Source organism: Dendrobates tinctorius, unplaced genomic scaffold (assembly GCF_039654945.1).
Source record: "Dendrobates tinctorius isolate UK_male_01 unplaced genomic scaffold, ASM3965494v1 ptg000142l, whole genome shotgun sequence".
Taxonomy (NCBI): domain Eukaryota; kingdom Metazoa; phylum Chordata; class Amphibia; order Anura; family Dendrobatidae; genus Dendrobates; species Dendrobates tinctorius.
In genome coordinates, this window is record NW_027361809.1 from 2,246,119 (window position 1) to 2,273,652 (window position 27,534).

Sequence of the window (27,534 nt, forward strand, 5' to 3'; positions counted from 1 at the left end):
TTCTGCTACAGTATCTATGTAGGCAGTAAGCTTGGTTCTGCTCCCATAAATATGCAGCTAGCTCCATTCTGTTCCCATATCTATGTACCAGCCTGTTATTAAGGCTTAGGCTAAGTGCAGACGTACTTTTTTGCCCTGCGGATTTTTCCGCGCAGAATTGAAGAAATCCGCAGGTCAAATGACCTGCATTTTTCCTGCGGATTTCTTCCTTTTTTCTTGCGTTTTTTGTGCGGTTTTCCCCTGCGGATTTCCCCCTGCAGATTTGGAGAATGCAGCAGGTGGAAAACCGCACAAAAGAAGTGACATGCTGCATATTTTGAACCACAAGAAAACCGCGCGGAAAAATCCGCAGCGTCTGCACAGCGTTTTTTTTTTTCTGTGCGGTAAAATCCGCTGCGGATCCGCTGGATATCTGCATCGTGTGCACATGGCCTAAAGCCTGTTATCTCTGCTGCTTTAATGCAGCGGCCAGAGATAAGCAGGGCAAAAGCACCGCAACTGGAGGGCCACTGCCTTGTGATTGTCCCCCAGGCTGAAAAGTGCCAGCCAGCCCCTGGGGAAGGAGGAAAAGAGAAAGAAGAGACCGCAGGAATGGGCGGGAGGAAGAGGAGAAAGGGAGGAGAGAAAGAAGAGACTGCAGGAATGGGCAGGAGGAAAAGGAGAAAGGGAGGAGAGAAAGAAGAGACTGCAGGAATGGGCAGGAGGAAGAGGAGAAAGGGAGGAGATAAAGAAGAGACTGCAGGAAGGCGTGAGAGGAAGAGGAGAAAGGGAAGGAGGAAAAAAGAAAGAAGAAGGAGATAATGAAAGAAAGAAGAATGATATGATGAAAGGGATAAAAAGAGAAAAGAGACCGCAGGAAGGTGTGGGAGGAAGAGGAGAAAGGGAGGAGGAAAAGAGAAAGAAGAGACCGCAGGAAGGCAAGGGAAGAAGAGGAGAAAGGGAAGGAGAAAAGAGAGATAAAGAAGGAGATAATGAAAGAGAGAAAGAAAGAAGAATGATATGATGAAAGAGATAAAAATAGAAAGAAGAGATCGCAGGAAGGCGCGGGAGGAAGAGGAGAAAGGGAGGAAAGAAAAAAGAGACTGCAGGAAGGCGCGAGAGGAAGAGGAGAAAGGGAGGAGAAAAAGAGAAAGATGAGACCGCAGGAAGGCGACGGAAGAGGAGAAAGGGAAGGAGGAAAAGAGAAAGAAGAGACCGCAGGCAGGCACGGGAGGAAGATGAGAAAGGGAAGGAGAAGAAAGAGAGAGAAAGAAGAAGGAGAAGAAGAATGATATGATGAAAGAGATAAAAAGAGAAGAGACCCCAGGAAGGCGCTGGAGGAAGAGGAGAAAGGGAGGAGGAAAATAGACAGAAGAGGAGAAAGGGAAGGACGAATTAAAGAAAGAAGAGACCTCTGGAAGGTGAGTGAAGAAGAGGAGAAAAGAAAGTAGGAAAAGAGAAAAAAGAGAAGAGACCTCGGGAAGGCGAGGGAAGAAGAGGAGAAAGGAAAGGAGGAAAATAGACAGAAGAGACAGCAGGAAGGCGCAGGAAAAAGAGGAGAAAGGGAAGGGGGGAAAGAGAAAGAAGAGACCGCAGGAATTCGCAGGAAGAAGAGTAGAAAGGGAAGGAGGAAAAGAGAAAGAAAGAAAGAGGAGACTCCAGGAAGGCAAGGGAAGAAGAGGAGAAAGGGAAGGAGGAAAAGAGAGAAAAAGAAGATGGAGATAATGAAAGAGAAAAACGGGAAAAAAGAAAGACAGGAAAGAAAGAAAGAAAGAAAGAAAGAAAGAAAGAAAGGAGAGAACGCAGGAAGGTGAGGGAAGAAGGGAAGAAAGGGAAGGAGGAAAAGAAAGAAAAACAAAGAAAGGAGAGAAGTAAATAGGAAAAAAGTACAAAAGAAGGAAACCTAAAAGGAGAGAAAAAATAGCAGAGACAGAGAAAGAGTAGAAGAGACGGCTGACTACACTTTCATAACATATTCAGCTTCATGACCACTTCTAATGATGGGAGAAGGTGGTGATTGAGGTTCTCGCTCAGAAGCCACATGCACACTGTATGTCGCACACACTTTATGTAGCACACATTGTAAGTCGCACACACTTTATATGGCACACAGTATGTAGCACACACCGTATGTCACACACACTATATGTCACACACACTTGATTTTTGGATATGAGACAGACCCCTGCACCATCTTAAACAACCATAATTAGAGTAAACCTAGGCACTAGAATGAATACACAAAACACATTATTTTGGCTGTCAAACTGGCCACAGCTTTATTTACATCACAGAATGAATACAATCACAGTAGGAGTCAGGTGAAGTGCTCGTACATTGGGATTCACAAGTACTGTGATCTCCCCAACTATCTGACATCCAGCACCAGGACAGACAGCCATAACGAGGCTGCACCAGGCCAGACAGCCATAACGAGGCGGCACCAGGACAGACAGCCATAAAGGGGTGGCACGAGGACAGACAGCCATCCGGGGCGGCACCAGGACACAGCCATAAAGGGGTGGCACCAGAACAGACAGTCATAAAGGGGCGGCACCATGACAGACAGCCATAAAGGGGCGGCACCAGGACAGACAGACATCCAGGGTGGCACCAGGACACAGCCATAAAGGGGCCACAACAAGACAGACAGCCATAAAGGGGCGGCACCAGGACAGACAGCCATAACGATGCGGCACCATGACAGACAGCCATAAAGGGGCAGCACCAGGACAGACAGCCATAAAGGGGCGGAACCAGGACAGACAGCCATCCAGGGTGGCACCAGGACACAGCCATAAAGAGGCGGCACCAGGACAGACAGTCATAAAGGGGCGGCACCAGGGCAGGCAGCCATACAGGGGCGGCACCAGGACAGACAGCCATCCGGGGTGGCACCAGGACACAGCCATAAAGGGGCGGCACCAGAACAGACAGCCATAAAGGGGCGGCACCAGGACAGACAGCCATAAAGGGGCGGCACCAGGACAGAAAGCCAGAACGATGCAGCACCTTGACAGACAGCCATAAAGGGGCAGCACCAGGACAGACAGCCATCCGGGGAGGCACCAGGACACAGTCATAAAGGGGCGGCACCAGGACAGACAGCCATAAAGGGGCGGCACCAAGACAGAGAGCCATAACAAGGCGGCACCAGGACAGACAGCCATAAAGGAGCGGCACCAGGACAGACAGCCATAAAGGGGCGGCACCAGGACAGACAGCCATAAAGGAGCGGCACCAGGACAGACAGCCATCTAGGGTGGCACCAGGACACAGCCATAAAGGGGCGGCACTAGGACAGACAGCCATAAAGGGGCGGCACCAGGACAGACAGCCATAAAGGGGCGGCATCAGGACAGACAGCCATAACGATGCGGCACCATGACAGACAGCCATAAAGGGGTGGCACCAGGACAGACAGCTGTTGTGAGTTCATTTTCTGGTCCACCAGTTGTGAGTTCCCCTGCCAGGCTCCCTCTGGTGGTGACAGGAGGTAGTGAGGCTGATTTAATCAGTAGAGATCTGCCGCCTGATAATGAGGATGACGATTGGACCTCAGGAATCTCAGACTGGATTTAAGACAGCCGACTCCCTATTCTGGTGCTGGTGATTCCTTCTGGCTTGTCAGGTCTTGGTTTTCAGCTCTGTTCCAGTCATCTAAAGCTAAGTTTTTCTGCTAATGTTCACACTTGATTTTTTTGGTCTATTCAGTTTTTTGTGTGGTCAGCCAGCCCTGGCTGGGGCTGTGCTGAATTTCCACTCTTATTTACCTGTATTTGCCAATTTGCTTTTTGTCCCTTACTAGTTCGGTCTTTTTTTGCTCTGTCTCAGAATATTTCAGAGTGCTGATATAGTGGGAGAAGTCTAGTGACTTCAGGGTTAATTTTGCTATCAGAAGTGTTGGACATTATTTTTGTAGGGTTTTTTGCAGATTGCAGACAGTGTCTTTCCTTTCCTATCCTTTCTAGTTAGTTTGGGCCCCATCGTTTGCTCAGCCTATTTTCCTGCCTGTGTTTGTGCTTTCATCTTGTTTCACAGTCAATACATGTGTGGGGGCTGTCTTTCCTTTGGGGTCTGCTCTGGGGCAGTTAGTTTTCCCCTTTTCTTGCTTTAGGCTTATTTAGTTTTCCGGCTGTGACGAAGCGTCTAGGATCATCGTAGGTACGCTCCACGGCTGCTGCTAGTTGTGTGGTTAGGATCAGGGATCTGCAATCTGCATAGTTACCAACCTCTCGGGTTTTCTGTGACTTAGCTTGTTTTGTTTTTTCTCCTCGGTGACCCATTCATACCAGAATCACCAGCCATACCGCAGATTCTAGGGTACTCAAAAGCAGGAAAAAATTGTTAAAAAAAAAAAAAGTGTCAGAATTTTTTTTTATATTTTTTTCCTCTTTTTCTCTGGGGCCGTAGGAGGATATTTTTTTTTCCTAATGGAGATTAAGCAATTGTCTGATCGTGTGGAGCAACTTGCTGCTGAAGTGCAGGGAATTTCCACCTACCTCATTCAGTCACATGCTGCTGAACCCAAGATTCCTACTCCTGATGTGTTTTCTCGGGATCGGTCTAAATTTCTGAATTTTAAGAATAATTGTAAATTATTTCTTGCCTTGAAGCCTAACTCATCGGGGAGCTCAGCGCAGCAGATTAAAATTGTCATCTCCTTGCTGCGCGGTGATCCCCAGGATTGGGCTTTTTCTCTGACACCTGAAAATCCTATTCTGACTAATGTGGATGCATTTTTTCAGGCCTTGGGTTTGTTGTATGATGAACCTAATACTGTTGGTCAAGCTGAGAGAACCCTGCTGGCATTAAACCAGGGTCAGGATTCTGCAGAGTTATACTGTCAAAAATTCCGAAAGTGGGCGGTCCTTACTACATGGAATGATAGTGCATTGGCAGCTCTCTTTCGGAAGGGTTTATCATAGACCGTAAAAGATGTTATGGTGGGATTTCCTGTTCCCTCTGGTCTGGATGATTCTATGTCATTAGCCATTCAAGTTGATCGGCGTTTACATGAATGTAAAACTTCACGGGAGGCGCTGCCACCTTTTGAACAAACGTCTGAACCTATGCAATGTGATGGGGTTTTGTCTAGGGCGCAACGTCAGGAGATTAGAAGGCGTAATAAGCTGTGTTTTTTCTGTGGAGACGTCTCTCATACTATTTCTGTCTGCCCTAAACGAGAGAAACGTTTTGCACACACATTTGCTGTGGGCAGGGTACAACCTAAGTTTCTTTTGGCAATTACACTGATCTGCTCCTTGTCCACATTTTCCACTAACGCTTTTGTGGATTCAGGAGCAGCGTTGAATCTGATGGATTTGGACTTTGCTAAATGTTGTGGTTTTTCCATGACGCATCTGCGGACGCCTATTCCTTTGAGGGGTATTGATGCTACTCCTTTGGCGGAGAATAAACCTCAATTTTGGACCCAGGTGACAATGCGAGTTGCCCCAGCCCACCAAGAAAATTGTAAATTTTTGGTGCTGCATAATTTGCATGATACTATTGTTCTGGGTAATTTTTCTGGTATTGTCAAACCACTGACTGATCTGACCAAGAAGGGCGCTGATGTGCTGAATTGGTCTTCTGAGGCTGTCTCAGCATTTCAGGAGCTTAAGCAGAGATTTACTTCAGCTCCAGTTTTACGGCAACCTGATGTCTCACTTCCCTTTCAGGTGGAGGTAGGTACTTCTGAGATTGGTGCAGGAGCTGTTTTGTCCCAAAAAGACCCTGTGACTTCTAAGATGAATCCCTGTGCCTTCTTTTCTCCAAAGTTCTCCCCATCTGAACGCAACTATGACGTGGGGAATCGGGAATTGTTGGCCATGAAATGGGCATTTGAGGAGTGGAGACATTGGTTGGAGGGAGCTAGACATCAAGTTGTGGTCCTCACCGATCACAAGAATTTGATATATCTGGAGTCGACCAAACGCTTGTATCCTAGACAGGCTAGATGGGCCTTGTTTTTCACGCGTTTTAATTTTGTGGTCTCTTTTCTTCCAGACACTAAGAATGTTAAGGCAGACGCCTTTTCTAGGAGTTTCTTTGCCGATTCTCTTAGTGTGACCGAGCCTACCACCATCCTAGGTGAGGGGGTAGTTCTTTCTGCCATTTCGCCCGATTTGAGACGCGCCCTGGAGGAATTTCAGGAGGATAAACCTGAGCGTTGCCCTATGGGAAAATTGTATGTTCCTGACCAGTGGAGAAAGAGAGTGATGTCTGAAATTCATTGCTCTGCATTGGCTGGTCATCCAGGTATTTTTGGTACCAGAGATTTGGTGAGTCGGTCCATTTGGTGGCCTGCCTTATCTCGTGACGTCAGGAATTTTGTACAGTCCTGTGGGACTTGTTCTCGGTCTAAACCCTGTTCTCGTTCTAGTGGGTTGCTGATGCCCCTGCCGGTGCCCAAGAGGCCATGGACCCATATCTCAATGGATTTTATTTCTGATCTTCCTGTCTCTCAGAGAATGACTGTTATCTAGGTGATTTGTGATAGATTTTCGAAGATGGTCCATCTTGTACCACTCCCAAAGTTGCCATCTTCCGCTGACTTGGTGCCCTTGTTTTTACAACAGGTGGTTCGGTTACATGGGATTCCTGAGAATATTGTGTCCGACAGAGGAGTCCAGTTTGTTTCCAGATTCTGGAAAGCCTTTTGTTCCAATCTGGGAATTCAGTTATCCTTCTCCTCCGCGTTTCATCCCCAGACCAATGGACAGACTGAGAGAACAAACCAGACCTTGGAGTCTTATTTGAGATGTTTTATATCTGCTGATCAGGATGATTGGGTCTCATTTTTGCCCTTGGCCGAATTCGCACTGAACAATAGAGCTAGTTCTGCCACTTTGATGTCACCCTTTTTCTGTAATTTTGGGTTTCATCCTCAATTCTCTTCAGGGCAAGTGGAATCTTGGTCCTGCCAAGGTGTGGACACTGTGGTTAAGAGAATGCAGCAGATATGGGACCAAGTGGTGGATAAGTTGTCACTCTCTCAGGAAAAGGCCCAGCGATTTTCCAACTGGCATAGGACCATTGGTCCCCGGTTTAAAGTGGGTGATATGGTTTGGTTGTCGTCTAAGAATATTCCTATAAAGGTCGCATCTCCTAAATTTAAGCCAAGATTTATTGGTCCTTATAAGATTTTGGAAATTCTTAATCCTGTTTCGTTTCGATTGGTTCTTCCAGTTACGTTCAAGATCCATAACGTATTTCACAAATCTCTGTTGAAGAGGTTTGTTGAGCCAGTGGTTCCTATGGAGGCACCTCCTGACCCTGTGTTGGTTGAAGGCAATGTGGAATATGAGGTAGAGAAAATATTGGATTCTCGTTTGGTTAGTCAGAGACTCCAGTATTTGGTCAAATGGAAGGGTTATGGCCAGGAGGATAATTCTTGGGTCTCTGCCTCTGAAATTCATGCCAATAGATTGGTTCGTGCTTTTCACCGGGCCCATCCTGATCGGCCTAGTGGCATGGATGAGGGTTCGGTGACCCCTCCTCAAGGGGGGGTACTGTTGTGAGTTCATTTTCTGGTCCACCAGTTGTGAGTTCTCCTGCCAGGCTCCCTCTGGTGGTGACAGGAGGTAGTGAGGCTGATTTAATCATTAGAGGTCTGCCACCTGATAATGAGGATGACGATTGGACCTCAGGAATCTCAGACTGGATTTAAGACAGCCGACTCCCTATTCTGGTGCTGGTGATTCCTTCTGGCTTGTCAGGTCTTGGTTTTCAGCTCTGTTCCAGTCATCTAAAGCTAAGTTTTTCTGCTAATGTTCACACTTGATTTTGTTGGTCTATTCAGTTTTTTGTGTGGTCAGCCAGCCCCGGCTGGGGCTGTGCTGAACTTCCACTCTTATTTACCTGTATTTGCCAATTTGCTTTTTGTCCCTTATTAGATTGGCCTCTTTTTGCTCTGTCTCAGAATATTTCAGAGTGCTGATATAGTGGGAAAAGTCTAGTGACTTCAGGGTTAATTTTGCTATCAGAAGTGTTGGACATTATTTTTGTAGGGTTTTTTGCAGACTGCAGACAGTGTCATTCCTTTCCTATCCTTTCTAGTTAGTTTGGGCCCCATCGTTTGCTCAGCCTATTTTCCTGCCTGTGTTTGTGCTTTCATCTTGATTCACCATCAATACATGTGTGGGGGCTGTCTTTCCTTTGGGGTCTGCTCTGGGGCAGTTAGTTTTCCCCTTTTCTTGCATCAGGCTTATGTAGTTCTCCGGCTGTGACGAAGCGTCTAGGATCATCGTAGGTACGTTCCACGGCTGCTGCTAGTTGTGTGGTTAGGATCAGGGATCTGCAATCTGCATAGTTACCAACCTCTGGGGTTTTCTGTGACTTAGCTTGTTTTGTTTTTTTCTCCTCCGTGACCCATTCATAATAGACAGCCATCCGGGGTGGCACCAGGACAAAACCATAAAGGGGCGGCACCAGGACAGACAACCATAAAGGGGCGGCACCAGGACAGACAGCCATAAAAGGGCGGCACCAGGACAGACAGCCATAACGATGCGGCACCATGACAGACAGCCATAAAGGGGCACACCAGGACAGACAGCCATAAAGGGTCTGCACCAGGACAGACAGCCATCCGGGGTGGCACCAGGACAGACAGCCATAAAGGGGTGGCACCAAGACAAACAGCCATAAAGGGGTGGCATGCACTGGGGGCCATTCAAGCACAGCCAGTAAACTTTCAGGGTACCAATGACCCTATTATCCACACTCCTGTGCTTAACCACTGTGTCACCCCTGATTGACGTTACCATTACGACGTCCTTGAGGCCACCAAAACCGAGCCTGGTCACCCCCATGAGGTTTTACATCCTCTATTAGTTACAATTAGTTAATGCACTTGATTGCTTTACCCTTAGTCGCTCCCACAGGCTGTGGGTGCTGACAGAGCACTGGGTCCGGAACTGCTGGGGCCACGCCTCTTGTTGCAGGGGGGAAGGAAATTAAGCATACCTCCCAACTTTTGAAGAAGGGAAAGAGGGACAAAGGATGCGGCGCGCGCAGCGCTCCATGGCAAATTTTAGGCCACACCCCGTCCACACCCATTTCACATCTAGTCACACTCATGTCCACGCCCAACCGCACCCATTTAGCACTGCTGATCACACTGACTGGTACTGAGGGCACAGTGGCTGGCATTATGGACACAGTGGCTGGTACTATGGGCACACTGACAGATACTGAGGAAAAGAAAGAAAGAAAACAGAGAGAGAGAAAAAGAAAACAGAGAGAAAGAAAGGCGAGCGAGAGAGAAAGAAAGAACAGAGAGAGGAAGAACAGCAAGAGAGGAAAGGACAGAGAGAGAAAGAAGAAAGAACACAGAGAGAAAGAGGGGAAAAAAAGAAAGAACAGAGAGCAAAAGAAAGAACAGAGAGAAAGAGGGGAAAGAAAGAACAGAGAGTGAAAGAAAGAACAGAGAGAGAGAGAAAGGGGAAAGAAAGAAAGAGGGGAAAGAAAGAAAGAACAGAGAAAAAGTAAGAGAAAGAAAACACAGAGAGAAAGAAAGTGAGGACAGAAAAAAAGAGCAGAGAGAGAGAGAAAGAAAGAGGGGAAAGAAAGAACAGAGAGTGAACAGATAAAAAGAAAGAACAGAGAGAAAGAAATAACAGAGAAAAAGAGAAAGGAAGAACAGAGAGAGAGAAAGAAAGTGTCATGGTATGAACAGAGTTCTTGCCCTGCACTCACAGGGTTAAGTGTTCATGGCCTCTTTCTGGATCTGGGAGGGGTATTTATACTTACTCTTTACCAGGGTTCTCTGTCAGCTATACTGTTGTTCTGGTGTGTCTGACCCCTGGTGTGCGTGTATTCTGTGTTGCTTGTTTGCTTCCTGTGTATGACCCGGCCTGTTCCCTCACTCTGTACTCCGTCTCTCGCTTTGGTACTGTTGTCTTCTCCGGTTCTGACCTCCTGGCTTAGCTCTCGTTACTCCGTTACAGTTTGTCCCTATTGTACCGTCTATTGCCCGTTCTGGTTTTCTGACCTATTGCTACGTCCTGACTATCCATTCTGTCTAACCCTTTGGTACTGTATTGCTATCTTGTGCTTTGACCCTGGCTTCATCTGGTTTCTGTCTCTGTCTATGCCCCTTGGTAACATTGTCCTGTAGTTACCTTTCTAGGAGTTTCCCTGCAGCTCTTAGATCTGTGGAGCTTAGGCCACGCCCCCAGCAGTCATGTGCTTCAGGTCCTGATACTCTGAAGCACGCATCGTCACTGCTGCTGCCCTGCTCCACAGGTATCTTTGAGCACTGTCTTTGTACTCAGGACACCCGCACTGGCTCAGTGACCAAGTGCAGTGCGGGGCTCTTGACAGAAAGAGAAGAAAGAACAGAGAGAGAGAAAAAAAGGGGAAAGAAAGAACAGAGAGGGAAAAAAAGAACAGAGAGAGAAAGAAAGATGGGACAGAAAAAAAGAACAGAGGGAGAGCAAAGAAAGAAAGAGGGGAAAGAAAGAAAGAACAGAGAGAGAAAGGAAGAGGAGAAAGAAAGAAGAGAGAGACAGAAAGAAAGAAGTAAATAAAGAACAGAGAGAGAGAGAAAAAAAGAAAGAAAGAGGGGAAAGAAATAGAAAGAAAAAAGAGGGGAAAGAAAGAACAGAAAAATAGAAAGAAAGAAAGAACAGAGAGAGAAAGAAAGAACACAGAGAGAATGAGAAAAAAAGATTAGAGAGAGAAAGGAAGATCAGAGAGAGAGAAAGAAAGAGAGAGGGAAAGAAAGAACAGAGAGAGAAAGGACAGAGAAAGAAAGAACAGAGAAAAAGAAATAAAGAGAAAGAAAGAACAGAGCGAGAAAGAAAGAGGGGAAAGAAAAAGAAAGGGGAAAGAAAGAACAGAGAGAAAACAGATAGAAAGAAAGAACAGAGACAAGGAGAAAGAAAGAACAGAGCGAGAAAGATAGAGGGCAAAGAAAGAGCAGAGAGAGAAAGAGGGGACAGAAAAAAGGACAGAGGTAGAGCGAAAGAAAGAGGTGTGTTATGAATGAGTCACCGAGGAGAAAAAAACAAAAAGCAAGCTAAGCCCAGAAAACCGGAGAGGTTGGTAACTAGCGGATTGCAGACCCCTGATCCTATCCACAACAACTAGCAGTAGCTGTGGAGCGTGCCTACGGTGGTCCTAGATGCCTTGTCACGGCCGGAGAACTAAATAAGCCTAAAGAAAGAAAGGGAAAATCTAAACTGCCCCAGAGCAGACCCCAAAGCAATAGACAGCCCCCAACATGTATTGTCGGTGAAACAAGATGAAAACACAGACACAGGTAGAAAGGCTGAGCAAACGATAGGGCCCTCGCTAACTAGAAAAGACAGGAAAGAAAAGCTGCTGTCTGCAATCACGCAAAAAACCCTGCCAAAAAGAATGTCCAACACGTCTGAGAGAAAAAGGCCCTGAAGTCGCTAGATTTCAAATCACTATATCAGCACTCAGGTATATTCTGAAGACAGAGCAAAAGAGATCAACTGATCAGAGACAAAATGGGGATTCAGCCCAGTCCCAGCCAGGGCTGGCTGAACACAAAAACTAAGTAAACCAGACAAAACTCATATGAACAATAGCAGAGAAAACTTAGCTTTAGGAAGGCAGGAACCAAACTGGAAACCAGAAGCCACAGTCATGAAAAATCACCAGCAAGAAACTAGGGAGTCGGCTGCCTTAAATCCAATCAGAAACTCCTGATGTCCAATCGCAGTCCTCTTCCTCAGGTGGCCGGTCTCTGCCATTTAGATCAGCTTCATTACCTCCCTTCACCAACAGAGGGAGTCCAGATAGAGAACTCACTACTCCTCTGTCAGCACAGCCAGCTCCATAACCCTCACCAGAAGCCAGAAGCAAACCCGAAAATGAGCTCACAACAGAGGGGAAAGAACAGAGAGAAAGAAAGGGGAAAAAAAGAAAGAAAGAACATAGAGAGAAAGAAAGAGAAAGAAAGAACGAAAGAAGGAAAAGAAAGAACAGAGCAATAGAGAGAAAGAGAGGGGAAAGAAAACAGAGAGAGAGAAAGAAAGAGACAAAAGATAGAAAGAACAGAGAGAGAAAGAAAGAGGAGAAAGAAAGAACAGAGATAGAAATAAAGAGGGGAAAGAAAGAAAGAACAGAGAGAGACAGAGAAAGAACAGAGAGAAAGAAAGAAAAAAAGAAAGAAAGAAGGGAAAGAAACAGAGAGAGAAAGAAAGAAAAAAAGAAAGATTAGAAAGAGTAAGAAGGAACAGAGATAGAGAGAAAAAGAGAGGAAAAGACAGAACAGAGAATGAGAAAGAAACAGAGAGAAAGAAAGAACAGAGAAAGAAAGAAAAAAAGAAAGAAAGAAAAAAAGATTCTATAAAGATACTATAGCAGCCCGGCTCCCATTGTAATGCCCACCTGAGCCTCTCGGTGCTGGACATATGATCCGCTCACATGGCCGGCATCCCCGATTCCAAGGCAATCCTGCTGTCCGCGCTGTCGGAGGAGGACATGATGATGGATCTGAAGCATTCCTGGTTCCGTCACAATCTCCTCATGAAATTACCTCATTTCCGGTCAGCTTCCAGCACATCACTTCTGGTCGACCGTCATGTGCGAGTTTTAAAGTGCTACTAGGGGCTCCGATGTGTACTCCTGTGTCCGTGGGAAAAGCCCGCTTGGATGCCTCGTACACACTTGGCTCCACTCCGTACATCCAGTACACATATGGCTCCTCTCCACAAACCCCATACACACGCGGCTCCGCTCCGTACACCTCATACACGCGTGGCTCTGTACACCTCGTACATGTGCTGCTCCACTCTGTACACCTCATACACACACGACTCCGCTCCGTACACGTCGTACACGTCATACACGCGTGGCTCCGCTCCGTACACCTGCGACTCCGCTCTGTACACCTCATACATGCGCGGCTCCGCTCCATACACCTCGTACACGCGCGGCTCTGCTCCGTACGCCTCGTACACGTGCGACTCCGCTCTGTATGCCCCGTACACATGTGGCTCCACTCCGTACACCTCATACATACATGGCTCCGTACACCTCGTACACAAGCGGCTCCGCTCCGTACACCTCGAACATGTGCGGCTCTGCTCCGTATGCCCCGTATCCATGTGGCTCCGCTCCGTACACCTCATACATACATGGCTCCGTACACCTCGTACACACGCTGCTCCACTCCGTACACCTCGTGCACACATATCTACACTCCGTACACCTCGTAGACACACGGTTCCGTTCCATACACCTCATACACACGTAGCTCCGGACACCTTGTACAAACGCACTCCCCACCGTACACCTCGTACACATGTGGGCTCCGTACACCTCATACACGCGTGGCTCCGCTCTGTACACATGCGGCTCTGGTCCGTACACAAGCGGCTCTGCTCCATACACCTCATAAACACGTGGCTTCGTACACCTCATACACGCACGGCTCCACTCTGCACACCTCGTACACACGTGGCTCCTTTCCGTACACCTCGTACACACGTGGCTCTGCTCTGTAAACCTCACACACGGCTACGCTCCGTATACCTCATACACACGTGACTCTGTACACGCGCGGTTCTGCTCCGTACACCTCGTACACACATGGCTCCATACACGCGCAGCTCGGCTCCGTACACACGTGGCTCCTCTCCACACACCTCGTACACACACGGCTCCTCTCCGTACACCTCGTAAACACGTGGCTCTGCTCCGTACACCTCGTACACACACGGCTCCTCTCCGTACACCTCGTACACACGTGGCTCCGCTCCGTACACCTCGTACACACACGACTCTGCTCCGTACACCTCGTACACACACGGCTCTACTCACCTCGTACACACACAGCTCTGTTCCGCACACCTGGTACACACACAGCTCTGCTACATCCACACTGTAAACCCCTCCTGACCCCACACAGAAACTTTACCTCATCCAGCACCATGACAACCAGCACAGCAGAGTCCTGCAGAGTGCAGACAGGAGGCCCCTGATCATGTGACCCCTGACTCCTCCCCTCTCACAGGTCCTGTGCACAGAACACACAGCCCAGCCACATCATTACAGGCTGCGGTGGGTCTATCTGGGAGGGCGTGGTGGCTCAGTGCAATGCAGGAAAAATAGCATCCCGGGCGGGACACGGGTGGGGGGTGTCAAAAACGGGACTGTCCCGTGAGAATCGGGATGGTTGGGAGCTATATGGCTCTGCATCCTCTGTGTGTGAACAGTGCAGCATACAGATTATATTTGTTTGCACTGGTGTATCAAATGGCCAATCTCTGATTGTAGGCTGGCAGTCTTATCGGTATTATTGCACCTGTGTAGCCGCCATCTTTATTTGGGTCCGCTGCACCCTGTTAGTTCATTTGTCTTGAGGCCTAGACAGGTAAGCATCTCTGCCTGATTTTTGGTGTTTTTTTATGTCTGCAGTGTGATATCAGGGGCCCAAAGTCATTTAATCCTTTCATTAACGCCCTTTGATGCCCATTTTTGTTCCAGTTTTATAGTTTTTGTAGCTGTTTATAAGTGTATTCACATCAGGGCTACTCACTGCAGTGTCTGTTATTATTGTGATGATTATTTTTTGTTGTTAAACCTACAGTATAAAAAAACAGAAAAGAAAAACTGCCGATTAAGAAACTGGACTAATAAGAAACTGGACCAACTTCAGCCTTCATACACATGAGGGAACATGGCGGATACATGAATTCTGAGGTAATATTGATCCCATATATGATGTAGGAGCTGATACTACACTAGTACACGATGTCTGAGGGGAATGTGCTGCTATCATCAGTAATGTGAGGTGATGACCCCAGTATTACACTCACTGACACTGCAGACACATGAGGGAACATGGCGGATACATGAATTCTGAGGTAATATTGGTCCCATATATGATGTAGGAGCTGATACTACACTAGTACACGATGTCTGAGGTGAATGTGCTCCTATCATCTGTAATGTGAGGTGATGACCCCAGTATTACACTCCCTGACACTGCAGACACATGAGGGAACATGGCAGATACATGAATTCTGAGGTAATATTGATCCCATACATGATGTAGGAGCTGATACTACACTAGTACACGATGTCTGAGGTGAATGTGCTCCTATCATCTGTAATGTGAGGTGATGACCCCAGTATTACACTCCCTGACACTGCAGACACATGAGGGAACATGGCGGATACATGAATTCTGAGGTAATATTGGTCCCATATATGATGTAGGAGCTGATACTACACTAGTACACGATGTCTGAGGTGAATGTGCTGCTATCATCAGTAATGTGAGGTGATGACCCCAGTATTACACTCACTGACACTGCAGACACATGAGGGAACATGGCGGATACATGAATTCTGAGGTAATATTGATCCCATATATGATGTAGGAGCTGATACTACACTAGTACACGATGTCTGAGGTGAATGTGCTCCTATCATCTGTAATGTGAGGTGATGACCCCAGTATTACACTCCCTGACACTGCAGACACATGAGGGAACATGGCGGATACATGAATTCTGAGGTAATATTCATCCCATATATGATGTAGGAGCTGATATTACACTAGTACACGATGTCTGAGGTGAATGTGCTCCTATCATCTGTAATGTGAGGTGATGACCCCAGTATTACACTCCCTGACACTGCAGACACATGAGGGAACATGGCGGATACATGAATTCTGAGGTAATATTCATCCCATATATGATGTAGGAGCTGATACTACACTAGTACACGATGTCTGAGGTGAATGTGCTGCTATCATCAGTAATGTGAGGTGATGACCCCAGTATTACACTCCCTGACACTGCAGACACATGAGGGAACATGGCAGATACATGAATTCTGAGGTAATATTGATCCCATATATGATGTAGGAGCTGATATTACACTAGTACACGATGTCTGAGGTGAATGTGCTCCTATCATCTGTAATGTGAGGTGATGACCCCAGTATTACACTCCCTGACACTGCAGACACATGAGGGAACATGGCGGATACATGAATTCTGAGGTAATATTCATCCCATATATGATGTAGGAGCTGATACTACACTAGTACACGATGTCTGAGGTGAATGTGCTCCTATCATCTGTAATGTGAGGTGATGACCCCAGTATTACACTCCCTGACACTGCAGACACATGAGGGAACATGGCGGATACATGAATTCTGAGGTAATATTCATCCCATATATGATGTAGGAGCTGATACTACACTAGTACACGATGTCTGAGGTGAATGTGCTGCTATCATCAGTAATGTGAGGTGATGACCCCAGTATTACACTCCCTGACACTGCAGACACATGAGGGAACATGGCGGATACATGAATTCTGAGGTAATATTGATCCCATATATGATGTAGGAGCTGATACTACACTAGTACACGATGTCTGAGGTGAATGTGCTCCGATCATCTGTAATGTGAGGTGATGACCCCAGTATTACACTCCCTGACACTGCAGACACATGAGGGAACATGGTGGATACATGAGGTAATATTGATCCCATATATGATGTAGGAGCTGATACTACACTAGTACACGATGTCTGAGGTGAATGTGCTCCTATCATCTGTAATGTGAGGTGATGACCCCAGTATTACACTCCCTGACACTGCAGACACATGAGGGAACATGGCGGATACATGAATTCTGAGGTAATATTCATCCCATATATGATGTAGGAGCTGATACTACACTAGTACACGATGTCTGAGGTGAATGTGCTCCTATCATCTGTAATGTGAGGTGATGACCCCAGTATTACACTCCCTGACACTGCAGACACATGAGGAAACATGGCGGATACATGAATTCTGAGGTAATATTCATCCCATATATGATGTAGGAGCTGATACTACACTAGTACACGATGTCTGAGGTGAATGTGCTCCGATCATCTGTAATGTGAGGTGATGACCCCAGTATTACACTCCTTGACACTGCAGACACATGAGGGAACATGGCGGATACATGAGGTAATATTGATCCCATATATGATGTAGGAGCTGATACTACACTAGTACACGATGTCTGAGGTGAATGTGCTCCTATCATCTGCAATGTGAGGTGATGACCCCAGTATTACACTCCCTGAAACTGCAGACACATGAGGGAGCATGGCGGATATGTGGCTCCCCCAGGAGTACGGCCGCCACAGTGGCTTTGCCTTCCTCCAGGGAGGGTAATGCCAGGCTTGGAAGCAGTGAAGGGTCTCTCTCGAAGTTAACCTATACATGCAGCACAGTTCAACTCCAGGTTAGCAGAGGGGGCTCTGAGCCGGATTTGAAGGGAGGAGTGCTCTCTGAGGGCCAAGAGGAAGGAGTGGTCAGTTAATGTGAGGAGGTCCACGTGTGCAGACGTGTGGAGAGAAGCTGGAGGTTGAGCTGAGGAAAGAGAGCTCCCTCACAGTGAGAGCGCATGAACTGGAGCCTGGTCTCCACGGTTGTACGGATACTAACGGTCCTGCAACAGACACCGGAGGAGTAGGAGGCTGTAAATGCCCTGCTCCCATCTAAGACTCGGAGGCACAACAGCGCGTAGTGAGCCAAGAGAGGAATAGCGGCTACAGCTGTCTGCCATACGAGGAGCGAGAGTAGAAGAGAATTAGGAGGAACTTCAGTGTAACGCAGTACTAGGAGTACTTCACTCAAACAAGCGCTAGGAAGGAGACTGCACAGCCCATCTGCAGAGAGAGAGAATCCTGAATTGCTTCCAGGCTAGCCTGCTCCGGTACCATCTGTAATCAGGACCCTGGACTGCAGTTATCAAGTAAAGGTACAGAAATTGCACCCTGCTGTGTCTTGTCTGCTTCCTACCTTCCGGCACTGCTACATCCCTGTACCAACCACGTCTACACTGCCCTGGGACTGCAGCTTCACCTGTGGGGAGCTTTTACATCTTTGCTGCACCACACCATCAGTCCCAGTGGATCTGTCTGCAGCGTCGGCTTAACACCTCCCTTGCCGAACTCCACAGGTGGCGTCACGAATTATTCCATTGACTACATTCCCCCAACGGACCGGGTCACCGCTGCTGTGACACATCCCGCCGACACCGGCCCGGTACTGAGTACCCCACAGTCCTGGGAGGGCGACCCAGATACATGAATTCTGAAGTAATATTGATCCCATATATGATGTTGGAGCTGATACTACACTAGTATCCGACCTCTGAGGTGAATGTGCTCCTATCATCTGTAATGTAAGGTGATCACCCCAGTATTACACTCCCTGACATTGCAGACACATGAGGGAACATGGCGGATACATGAATTCTGAGGTAATATTGATCCCATATATGATGTAGGAGCTGATACTACACTAGTACACGATGTCTGAGGTGAATGTGCTCCTATCATCTGTAATGTGAGGTGATGACCCCAGTATTACACTCCCTGACACTGCAGACACATGAGGAAACATGGCGGCTACATGAATTCTGAGGTAATATTGGTCCCATATATGATGTAGGAGCTGATACTACACTAGTACACGATGTCTGAGGTGAATGTGCTCCTATCATCAGTAATGTGAGGTGATGACCCCAGTATTACACTCCCTGACACTGCAGACACATGAGGGAGCATGGCGGATACATGAATTCTGAGGTAATATTGGTCCCATATATGATGTTGGAGCTGATACTACACTAGTACACGATGTCTGAGGTGAATGTGCTCCTATCATCTGTAATGTGAGGTGATGACCCCAGTATTACACTCCCTGACACTGCAGACACATGAGGGAGCATGGCGGATACATGAATTCTGAGGTAATATTGGTCCCATATATGATGTTGGAGCTGACACTACACTAGTACGCGATGTCTGAGGTGAATGTGCTCCTATCATCTGTAATGTGAGGTGATGACCCCAGTATTACACTCCCTGACACTGCAGACACATGAGGGAACATGGCGGATACATGAGGTAATATTGATCCCATATATGATGTAGGAGCTGATATTACACTAGTACACGATGTCTGAGGTGAATGTGCTCCTATCATCTGTAATGTGAGGTGATGACCCCAGTATTACACTCCCTGACACTGCAGACACATGAAGGAGCATGGCGGATACATGAGGTAATATTGATCCCATATATGATGTAGGAGCTGATATTACACTAGTACACGATGTCTGAGGTGAATGTGCTCCTATCATCTGTAATGTGAGGTGATGACCCCAGTATTACACTCCCTGACACTGCAGACACATGAGGGAACATGGCGGATACATGAATTCTGAGGTAATATTGGTCCCATATATGATGTTGGAGCTGATACTACACTAGTACACGATGTCTGAGGTGAATGTGCTCCTATCATCTGTAATGTGAGGTGATGACCCCAGTATTACACTCCCTGACACTGCAGACACATGAGGGAGCATGGCGGATACATGAATTCTGAGGTAATATTGGTCCCATATATGATGTTGGAGCTGACACTACACTAGTACGCGATGTCTGAGGTGAATGTGCTCCTATCATCTGTAATGTGAGGTGATGACCCCAGTATTACACTCCCTGACACTGCAGACACATGAGGGAACATGGCGGATACATGAATTCTGAGGTAATATTGGTCCCATATATGATGTAGGAGCTGATACTACACTAGTACACGATGTCTGAGGTGAATGTGCTCCTATCATCTGTAATGTGAGGTGATGACCCCAGTATTACACTCCCTGACACTGCAGACATGTTTCCTCAAGTTCATCCGGTGAGGGAGAGAGACACAGTTACCTCCTCTGTATAAGCCCCACCGTCCTCACAGTAAAGCTATGTGCACACGTTGTGGAATTCCTGCGTATTTCCCGCAATAAACTAGTGATTTGTAAGCGTAATTATCTTGCAGAGTGCTAGCGTTTTTCATGCGATCTGTAGCATTGCTTGGAGAACTGATTGACAGTCTGGTCACACTCGTCAGACATAGTGTTTGACAAGTGTGACCAACTTTTTACCATTGAGGCCGCCTATGCAGCATCAGTAGTAAAAGATAGAATGTTAAAAATAAAAAAAATAAAAAATCATCATATTCTCACCTTCCGGCGTCCCCCGCAGCGTTCCCAGATCTCAGCGACGCTTCCGGCATCTTCCGGTCCCAGTGATGCCTTGCGACAATGACCTGTGATTGCATAGCGGTCTCGCAAGACGCTACGTCATGTCGGGTCATTGTCGCAAGGCATCACTGGGACCGGAAGATGCCGGGAGCGTCGCTGAGATCTGGGAACGCTGCGGGGGACGCCGGAAGGTGAGAATATGATGATTTTTTATTTTAATTATTTTTTTTTACAGGGATATGGTACCCGGAGCCTGGAGGAGAATCTCCTCTACTCCAGACCCTGGCTACCATCCGCACATTTTCCGCCACATGCGGAAAGTAAGCGGAACAATGCTTTCCTATGTGTGCGGAATTCCCGCGATTCCGCACAAAGAATGAGCATGCTGCGTATTTTTCTGCGATGTGATTTTGCCGCGGAAAAATCCGCAGCATTAGCACAGCATGTACGGAATGTCATTGAATTCAATGAGTTGCTGATTTTATGCATTTTTGCAGCATTTTTGGGGTGAAAAAACGCGGCAAAAACGCCTAAAATCCGCAGAAATTCCGGACGTGTGCACACAGCCTAACACACCAGGCACAGACATACTGTGCTCCTTCCTCTTAGAGTAGCATCACTCTTCTACACCGCTATACAAGCAAAGCTGCAGATCTTTCGATCCACCCCTCCCAAAGTCATGTCCTCCTCCGCTTAGTGATCGGTGGTTTCTGTATGTCACACACACTGTCTTTCACATATAATTAATGTCGCACACACTGTACGTCACACACATTTTATGTCGCACACAATTAATGTCACGCACACTGTCACGCACACTGCATGTTGCACATAGTTTATGTTGCATACAGTTTATGTCATCATACACTACAGTGATGTCACCGTACACTACAGTGATGTCACCGTACACCACAGTGATGTCACCGTACACTACAGTGATGTCATCGTACACTACAGTGATGTCATCGTATACTACAGTGATGTCACCGTACACCACAGTGATGTCACCGTACACCACAGTGATGTCATCGTACACTACAGTGATGTCACCGTACACTACAGTGATGTCATCGTACACTACAGTGATGTCATCGTACACTACAGTGATGTCACCGTACACTAGTGATGTCACCGTACACCACAGTGATGTCACCGTACACCACAGTGATGTCATCGTACACTACAGTGATGTCATCGTATACTACAGTGATGTCATCATACACTACAGTGATGTCACCGTACACTAGTGATGTCACCGTACACTACAGAGATGTCACCGTATACTACAGTCATGTCACCGTGCAGCACAGTGATGTCACCGTACACTACAGTGATGTCACCGTACACCACAGTGATGTCACCGTACACCACAGTGTTGTCACCGTACACTAGTGATGTCACCGTACACCACAGTGATGTCACCGTACACCAGTGATGTCACCGTACACTAGTGATGTCACCGTACAACACAGTGATGTCACCGTACACTAGTGATGTCACCGTACACTAGTGATGTCACCATACACCACAGTGTTGTCACCGTACACTAGTGATGTCACCGTACACTAGTGATGTCACCGTACACCACAGTGTTGTCACCGTACACTAGTGATGTCACCGTACACTACAGTGATGTCATCGTATACTACAGTGATGTCATCGTATACTACAGTGATGTCATCGTACACTACAGTGATGTCACCGTACACCACAGTGATGTCACCGTACACTACAGTGATGTCACCGTACACCACAGTGATGTCACCGTACACTAGTGATGTCACCGTACACTAGTGATGTCACCGTACACTACAGTGATGTCACCGTACACTAGTGATGTCACTGTACACCACAGTGATGTCACCGTACACCACAGTGATGTCACCGTACACTAGTGATGTCACTGTACACCACAGTGATGTCACCGTACACTAGTGATGTCACCGTACACCACAGTGTTGTCACCGTACACTAGTGATGTCACCGTACACCACAGTGTTGTCACCGTACACTAGTGATGTCACCGTACACCACAGTGTTGTCACCGTACACTAGTGATGTCACCGTACACCACAGTGTTGTCACCGTACACTAGTGATGTCACCGTACACCACAGTGTTGTCACCGTACACTAGTGATGTCACTGTACACCACAGTGATGTCACCGTACACTAGTGATGTCACCGTACACCACAGTGTTGTCACCGTACACTAGTGATGTCACCGTACACCACAGTGTTGTCACCGTACACTAGTGATGTCACCGTACACTAGTGATGTCACCGTACACTACAGTGATGTCACTGACAGCTGCAGACATGGTGGTTGCACAGTCCCGGGAGCTGCAGGCACCCTTGGCTGATGGACGATCCGGGCGCACACACGGTGTGCATACATAGAGCAGCCCGGGTCCCCGCTCTGCCGTGCCCGTGTCATCCTCCCTCCTCACACGTTCGCTCACTGACTGTGCTTTTGTGTTTTGTCAGAATTAATGAGAAAAGTTCTCTTGCCCTGGGGGTAATTAGTGTCCTTGGAGTTAAATAAGCTAATACTTAGACACCCCTCGCACAGCCAATTATGTTTGTGTATTGAATAATTGATTCAAAGGCGGGGGATGGGCCGCTAATCAGATCTCAGCATAATGAATTGATTTAATTAACGAGGGGATCTGAGGGTCTGGGAGAAGCCGGCGCATTTCTCCGGCAGCAGCGGCAGGGAGCACACGCCGGCACAATCTCCCACAGACGGAGAGTCTGTCATTTCAGACCTGGGATCCTGCAGCTGGGGCCTCAGTCACATTAGATCCTGCAGACGAGGCGTCGTGGGAGCCCAGTGCCCCCGTCTGCAGCGCTCCGGCGGTGGCTTCTGCACGGCGCAGGGATCAGGAGGCTGAGCGGTCCCCGGACCCAGCAGAGGACGACCGGCCGCCTCCTCGCCTGCTCGTCTCCTCTCTTTTCCGTGTTGGAGGCTCCTGGTGACGGCGGAGCAGCCGAGCTCGGGCTCCCTGCAGCCTCTGGGAGGATGGTGCTGGACAAGGAGGACGGTAAGTCCGCCGTTATTTCTCACTCGCTCCATTGTACGCGGTGCAGGTGGCGGCTGTGATTGTGGCAGAGATGCTGCTGCCGTGCTGCACACCGCTCTGCTCAGCACGCTTCTGCTCGCTGCTCTGCTTGTCTTTATGCCATAGCTCTGCTCAGCACGCTTCTGCTCGCTGCTCTGCTTGTCTTTATGCCATAGCTCTGCACTGCAGCACGGCTCCGGCTCTGCCGGCTCTGGGTGCCATCGCTTCTTCCTCCACGCTCGTCTCTCCTGTTTTTTTTCCTTGTGTTCATTGATTCCCGGCGTCTGCAGATTCCTCCTATTAATAGACTGGAGAGCAGGAGGCATTAGCCGCCGGGGGACAGATCCTCGGGCTGGAGAGGAACTAATTTACTTTTCAGATGAGACATGTGAAGGACGGACTGACAGGAAACTAGTTTTTGGTTGTCCACATATCTGTTGTGTGGCGGGAGGGACGGGAGCAGTCGGGGGAGGGGGCAGACACACGTTGGACCCCGAGCGACGATTCTCAGAGACGGAGATTTTATTTTTTTTTAATTGTAGAATTGAAAATTTTGCAAAGGTTGAAAAACTCACGAATGGAAAGAAAAAGGAGGATAACAGCGAGCGAAGGGCTCATTACTGACACACTGAAGGCGTCTTTATCAGGTGGTCCCAAGGAGGAAAACGAACCCGACCTTCCTCATCCTCATCAGATCGCATTAGGAGCTGTGGTAAATGCAGACACCCGGGTTATTGGCGGTAAATATCGGGGATGTGTGTGTGACCCCCAGTCTGGGAAGGGAAGGGTTAATTAGAGTCGTACGTTACCGTTACAAGTCATTAAACTTTGATTTTTATCACCCTCATCCTCCTCAGCAGACCGGTATAGGGGACCTGCTCAGCTCCGCGTGCAGACAGGGAAGGGTTAATGGAGTAATTCTTATCACTCATCATCCTCTATCCTCATTAGATTGCATTGGAGTTGTTGTACATGTGGACATTTGGCTTCTAGTAGTGGGATACAGGGGTCCTGCATGGCTTCTCGTGCAGACAGGGAAGGGTTAATGTAGTAGTCCCCGGTCACCCCACGGCGGCTGGTAAGGGGCATTTTGCCTTTCAGACTGGTGTCATCGCGAGCACTTTACTCAATCTCCCGGTCCATCTCCAGAAGACGCTGTGTGGTCGCAGCCGCCGCTGCTAATGGCCGCCAGATGTCTGACATTGATCTCCTCTAAAAAGGTGCAATTATCCGTAGTGTGAACAGCGGATCTACGGGGTCGTCGCAGCAGCACTTATGGCGATGGCACGGGCAGGTGTCTCCGAGACGGGGTGAAGTGGCCGCCCCGGGGTCACCCTCTGTGTATACATAACCTTTACAGATGGGGTGAAGTGGCTGCACCGGGGTCACCCTCTGTGTATACATAACCTTTACAGAGGGGGTGAAGTGGCTGCACCGGAGTCACCCTCCATGTATACATAGTCTTTACAGAGGGGGTGAAGTGGCCGCCCCGAGGTCACCCTCCGTGTATACATAACCTTTACAGAGGGGGTGAAGTGGCTGCACCGGGGTCACCCTCTGTGTATACATAACCTTTACAGAGGGGGTGAAGTGGCTGCACCGGGGTCACCCTCTGTGTATACATAACCTTTACAGAGGGGGTGAAGTGGCTGCACCGGGGTCACCCTCCATGTATACATAACCTTTACAGAGGGGGTGAAGTGGCTGCACCGGGGTCACCCTCCATGTATACATAACCTTTACAGAGGGGGTGAAGTGGCCGCCCCGGGGTCACCCTCTGTGTATACATAGTCTTTACAGAGGGGGTGAAGTGGCCGCCCCGGGGTCACCCTCTATGTATACATAACCTTTACAGAGGGGGTGAAGTGGCCGCCCTGGGGTCACCCTCCGTGTATACATAGTCTTTACAGAGGGAGTGAAGTGGCCGCCCTGGGGTCACCCTCTGTGTATACATAGCCTTTACAGAGGGGGTAAAGTGGCCACCCCGGGGTCACCCTCCATGTATACATAGTCTTTACAGAGGGGGAGAAGTGGCCGCCCCGAGGTCACCCTCCGTGTATACATAGTCTTTACAGAGGGGGTGAAGTGGCCGCCCCGAGGTCACCCTCCGTGTATACATAGTCTTTACAGAGGGGGTGAAGTGGCCGCCCTGGGGTCACCCTCTGTGTATACATAGCCTTTACAGAGGGGGTGAAGTGGCCGCCCTGGGGTCACCCTCCATGTATACATAGTCTTTACAGAGGGGGTGAAGTGGCCGCCCCGAGGTCACCCTCCGTGTATACATAGTCTTTACAGAGGGGGTGAAGTGGCCGCCCCGGGGTCACCCTCCGTGTATACATAGTCTTTACAGAGGGGGTGAAGTGGCCGCCCTGGGGTCACCCTCCGTGTATACATAGTCTTTACAGAGGGGGTGAAGTGGCCACCCCGGGGTGACCCTCCGTGTATACATAGTCTTTACAGAGGGGGTGAAGTGGTCGCCTTGGGGTCACCTTCTGTGTATACATAGCCTTTACAGAGGGGGTGAAGTGGCCGCCCCGGGGTCACCCTCCGTGTATACATAGTCTTTACAGAGGGGGTGAAGTGGCCACCCCGGGGTCACCCTCCATGTATACATAGCCTTTACAGAGGGGGTGAAGTGGCTGCCCTGGGGTCACCCTCCGTGTATACATAGCCTTTACAGAGGGGGTGAAGTGGCTGCCCTGGGGTCACCCTCCGTGTATACATAGCCTTTACAGAGGGGGTGAAGTGGCCGCACCAGGGTCACCCTCCATGTATACATATTCCTTACAGAGGTGGTGAAGTGGCCGCCCTGGGGTCACCCTCCATGTATACATAGCCTTTACAGAGGGGGTGAAGTGGCCGCACCAGGGTCACCCTCCATGTATACATATTCCTTACAGAGGGGGTGAAGTGGACACCCTGGGGTCACCCTCCATGTATACATAGCCTTTACAGAGGGGGTGAAGTGGCCGCACCGGGGTCACCCTCCATGTATACATATTCCTTACAGAGGTGGTGAAGTGGCCGCCCTGGGGTCACCCTCCATGTATACATATTCCTTACAGAGGGGGTGAAGTGGACGCCCTGGGGTCACCCTCCATGTATACATAGCCTTTACAGAGGGGGTGAAGTGACCGCACCGGGGTCACCCTCCGGGTATACATATTCTTTACAGAGGGGGTGAAGTGGCCGAACTGGGGTCACATTCCGTGTATACATAGTCTTTACAGAGGGGGTGGAGTGGCCGCCCTGGGGTCACCCTCCATGTATACATAGTCTTTCATAGTCTTTACAGAGGGGGTGAAGTGGCCGCACCGGGGTCACCCTCCATGTATACATATTCTTTACAGAGGGGGTGAAGTGGCCACCCTGGGGTCACCCTACATGTATACATAGCCTTTACAGAGGGGGTGAAGTGGCCACACTGGGGTCACCCTCCATGTATACATAGTCTTTACAGAGGGGGTGAAGTGGCCGAACTGGGGTCACCCTCCATGTATACATAGTCTTTACAGAGGGGGTGAAGTGGCCGAACTGGGGTCACCCTCCATGTATACATAGTCTTTACAGAGGGGGTGAAGTGGCCGAACTGGGGTCACATTCCGTGTATACATAGTCTTTACAGAGGGGGTGAAGTGGCCGCACTGGAGTCAACCTCCGTGTATACATAGTCTTTACCTTTATATAGTGGCCACATATGCCGCAGCGCTGTACAGGGATTGTCATCACTCACCGGTCCCTGTCCCCATTGGGCTCAAAATCTAAATGCCGCATTAGTCAGATATTGTCCCGACCTACAGTGCACCCAAAGGGGCTTACTCCTTCTGAGTGGGGCTTCTCGTATCATCGTCCCATCCTGTGGGTCATTATGAGTCTGAATCGTCTCCATGATGAAACTTCATCTAAGAGTCCAGCAAGAGAAGGAAGGAAAAAGTCAATGAGGCAGCGCTGGTGACGGCTACAGGACTTGGCGGGTGGGAGAAGTGCACAAGGGCTGAAGGCAGCGCTGGTGAGGACCACAGGATCTGGGGGGAGGGAGAAGTGCGCAGGGCTGGTGGAAGTGCTAGTGACGTCTGCGGGGGCTGGAGGCAGTGCTGGTGAGGTCTGCGGGGGCTGTAAGCAGTGCTGGTGAGGTCCGCAGGGGCTGGAGGAATTTCTGGAGAGGTCTGTAGGTGCTGGAATAAGTGCTTGTGAGGTTTGCGGGTGCTGGAGGCAGTGCTGGTGAGGTTTGCGGGTGTTGGAAAGTGCTTGTGAGGTCTGCGGGTACTGGAGACAGTGCTGGTGAGGTTTGCGGGTGCTGGGGATAGTGCTGGTGAGGTCTGCGGGTGCTGGAGGCAGTGCTTGTGAGGTTTGCGGGTGCTGGAGGCAGTGCTTGTGAGGTTTGCGGGTGCTGGAGGCAGTGCTGGTGAGGTTTGTGGGTGCTGGGGATAGTGCTT

The 27,534-nt window shown here is 48.7% G+C and overlaps 2 protein-coding genes across 3 annotated transcripts in view; both read left to right on the top strand.

Moving 5' to 3' along the window:
• LOC141049059 (uncharacterized) overlaps positions 1–22,529 on the top strand; it is a 47,205-nt gene extending 24,676 nt beyond the window's left edge. The window contains exon 5 of the mRNA XM_073545174.1: positions 22,524–22,529. Coding sequence (XP_073401275.1) covers positions 22,524–22,529 — 6 coding nt within the window. The remainder of the gene's footprint in view (positions 1–22,523) is intronic.
• Positions 22,530–22,701: 172 nt separating this feature from the next.
• The window catches only part of LMO1 (LIM domain only 1), a 163,184-nt gene continuing 158,351 nt past the window's right edge, over positions 22,702–27,534 (top strand). Inside the window, exon 1 of one of the 2 annotated variants that reach the window (XM_073545210.1) lies at positions 22,702–23,080. In XM_073545210.1, coding sequence (XP_073401311.1) covers positions 23,059–23,080 — 22 coding nt within the window. In that variant the 5' untranslated portion in view covers positions 22,702–23,058. Of the gene's footprint in view, positions 23,081–23,617; positions 23,811–27,534 lie in introns of those variants that run through there. The other variant, XM_073545211.1, reaches the window with a different exon arrangement.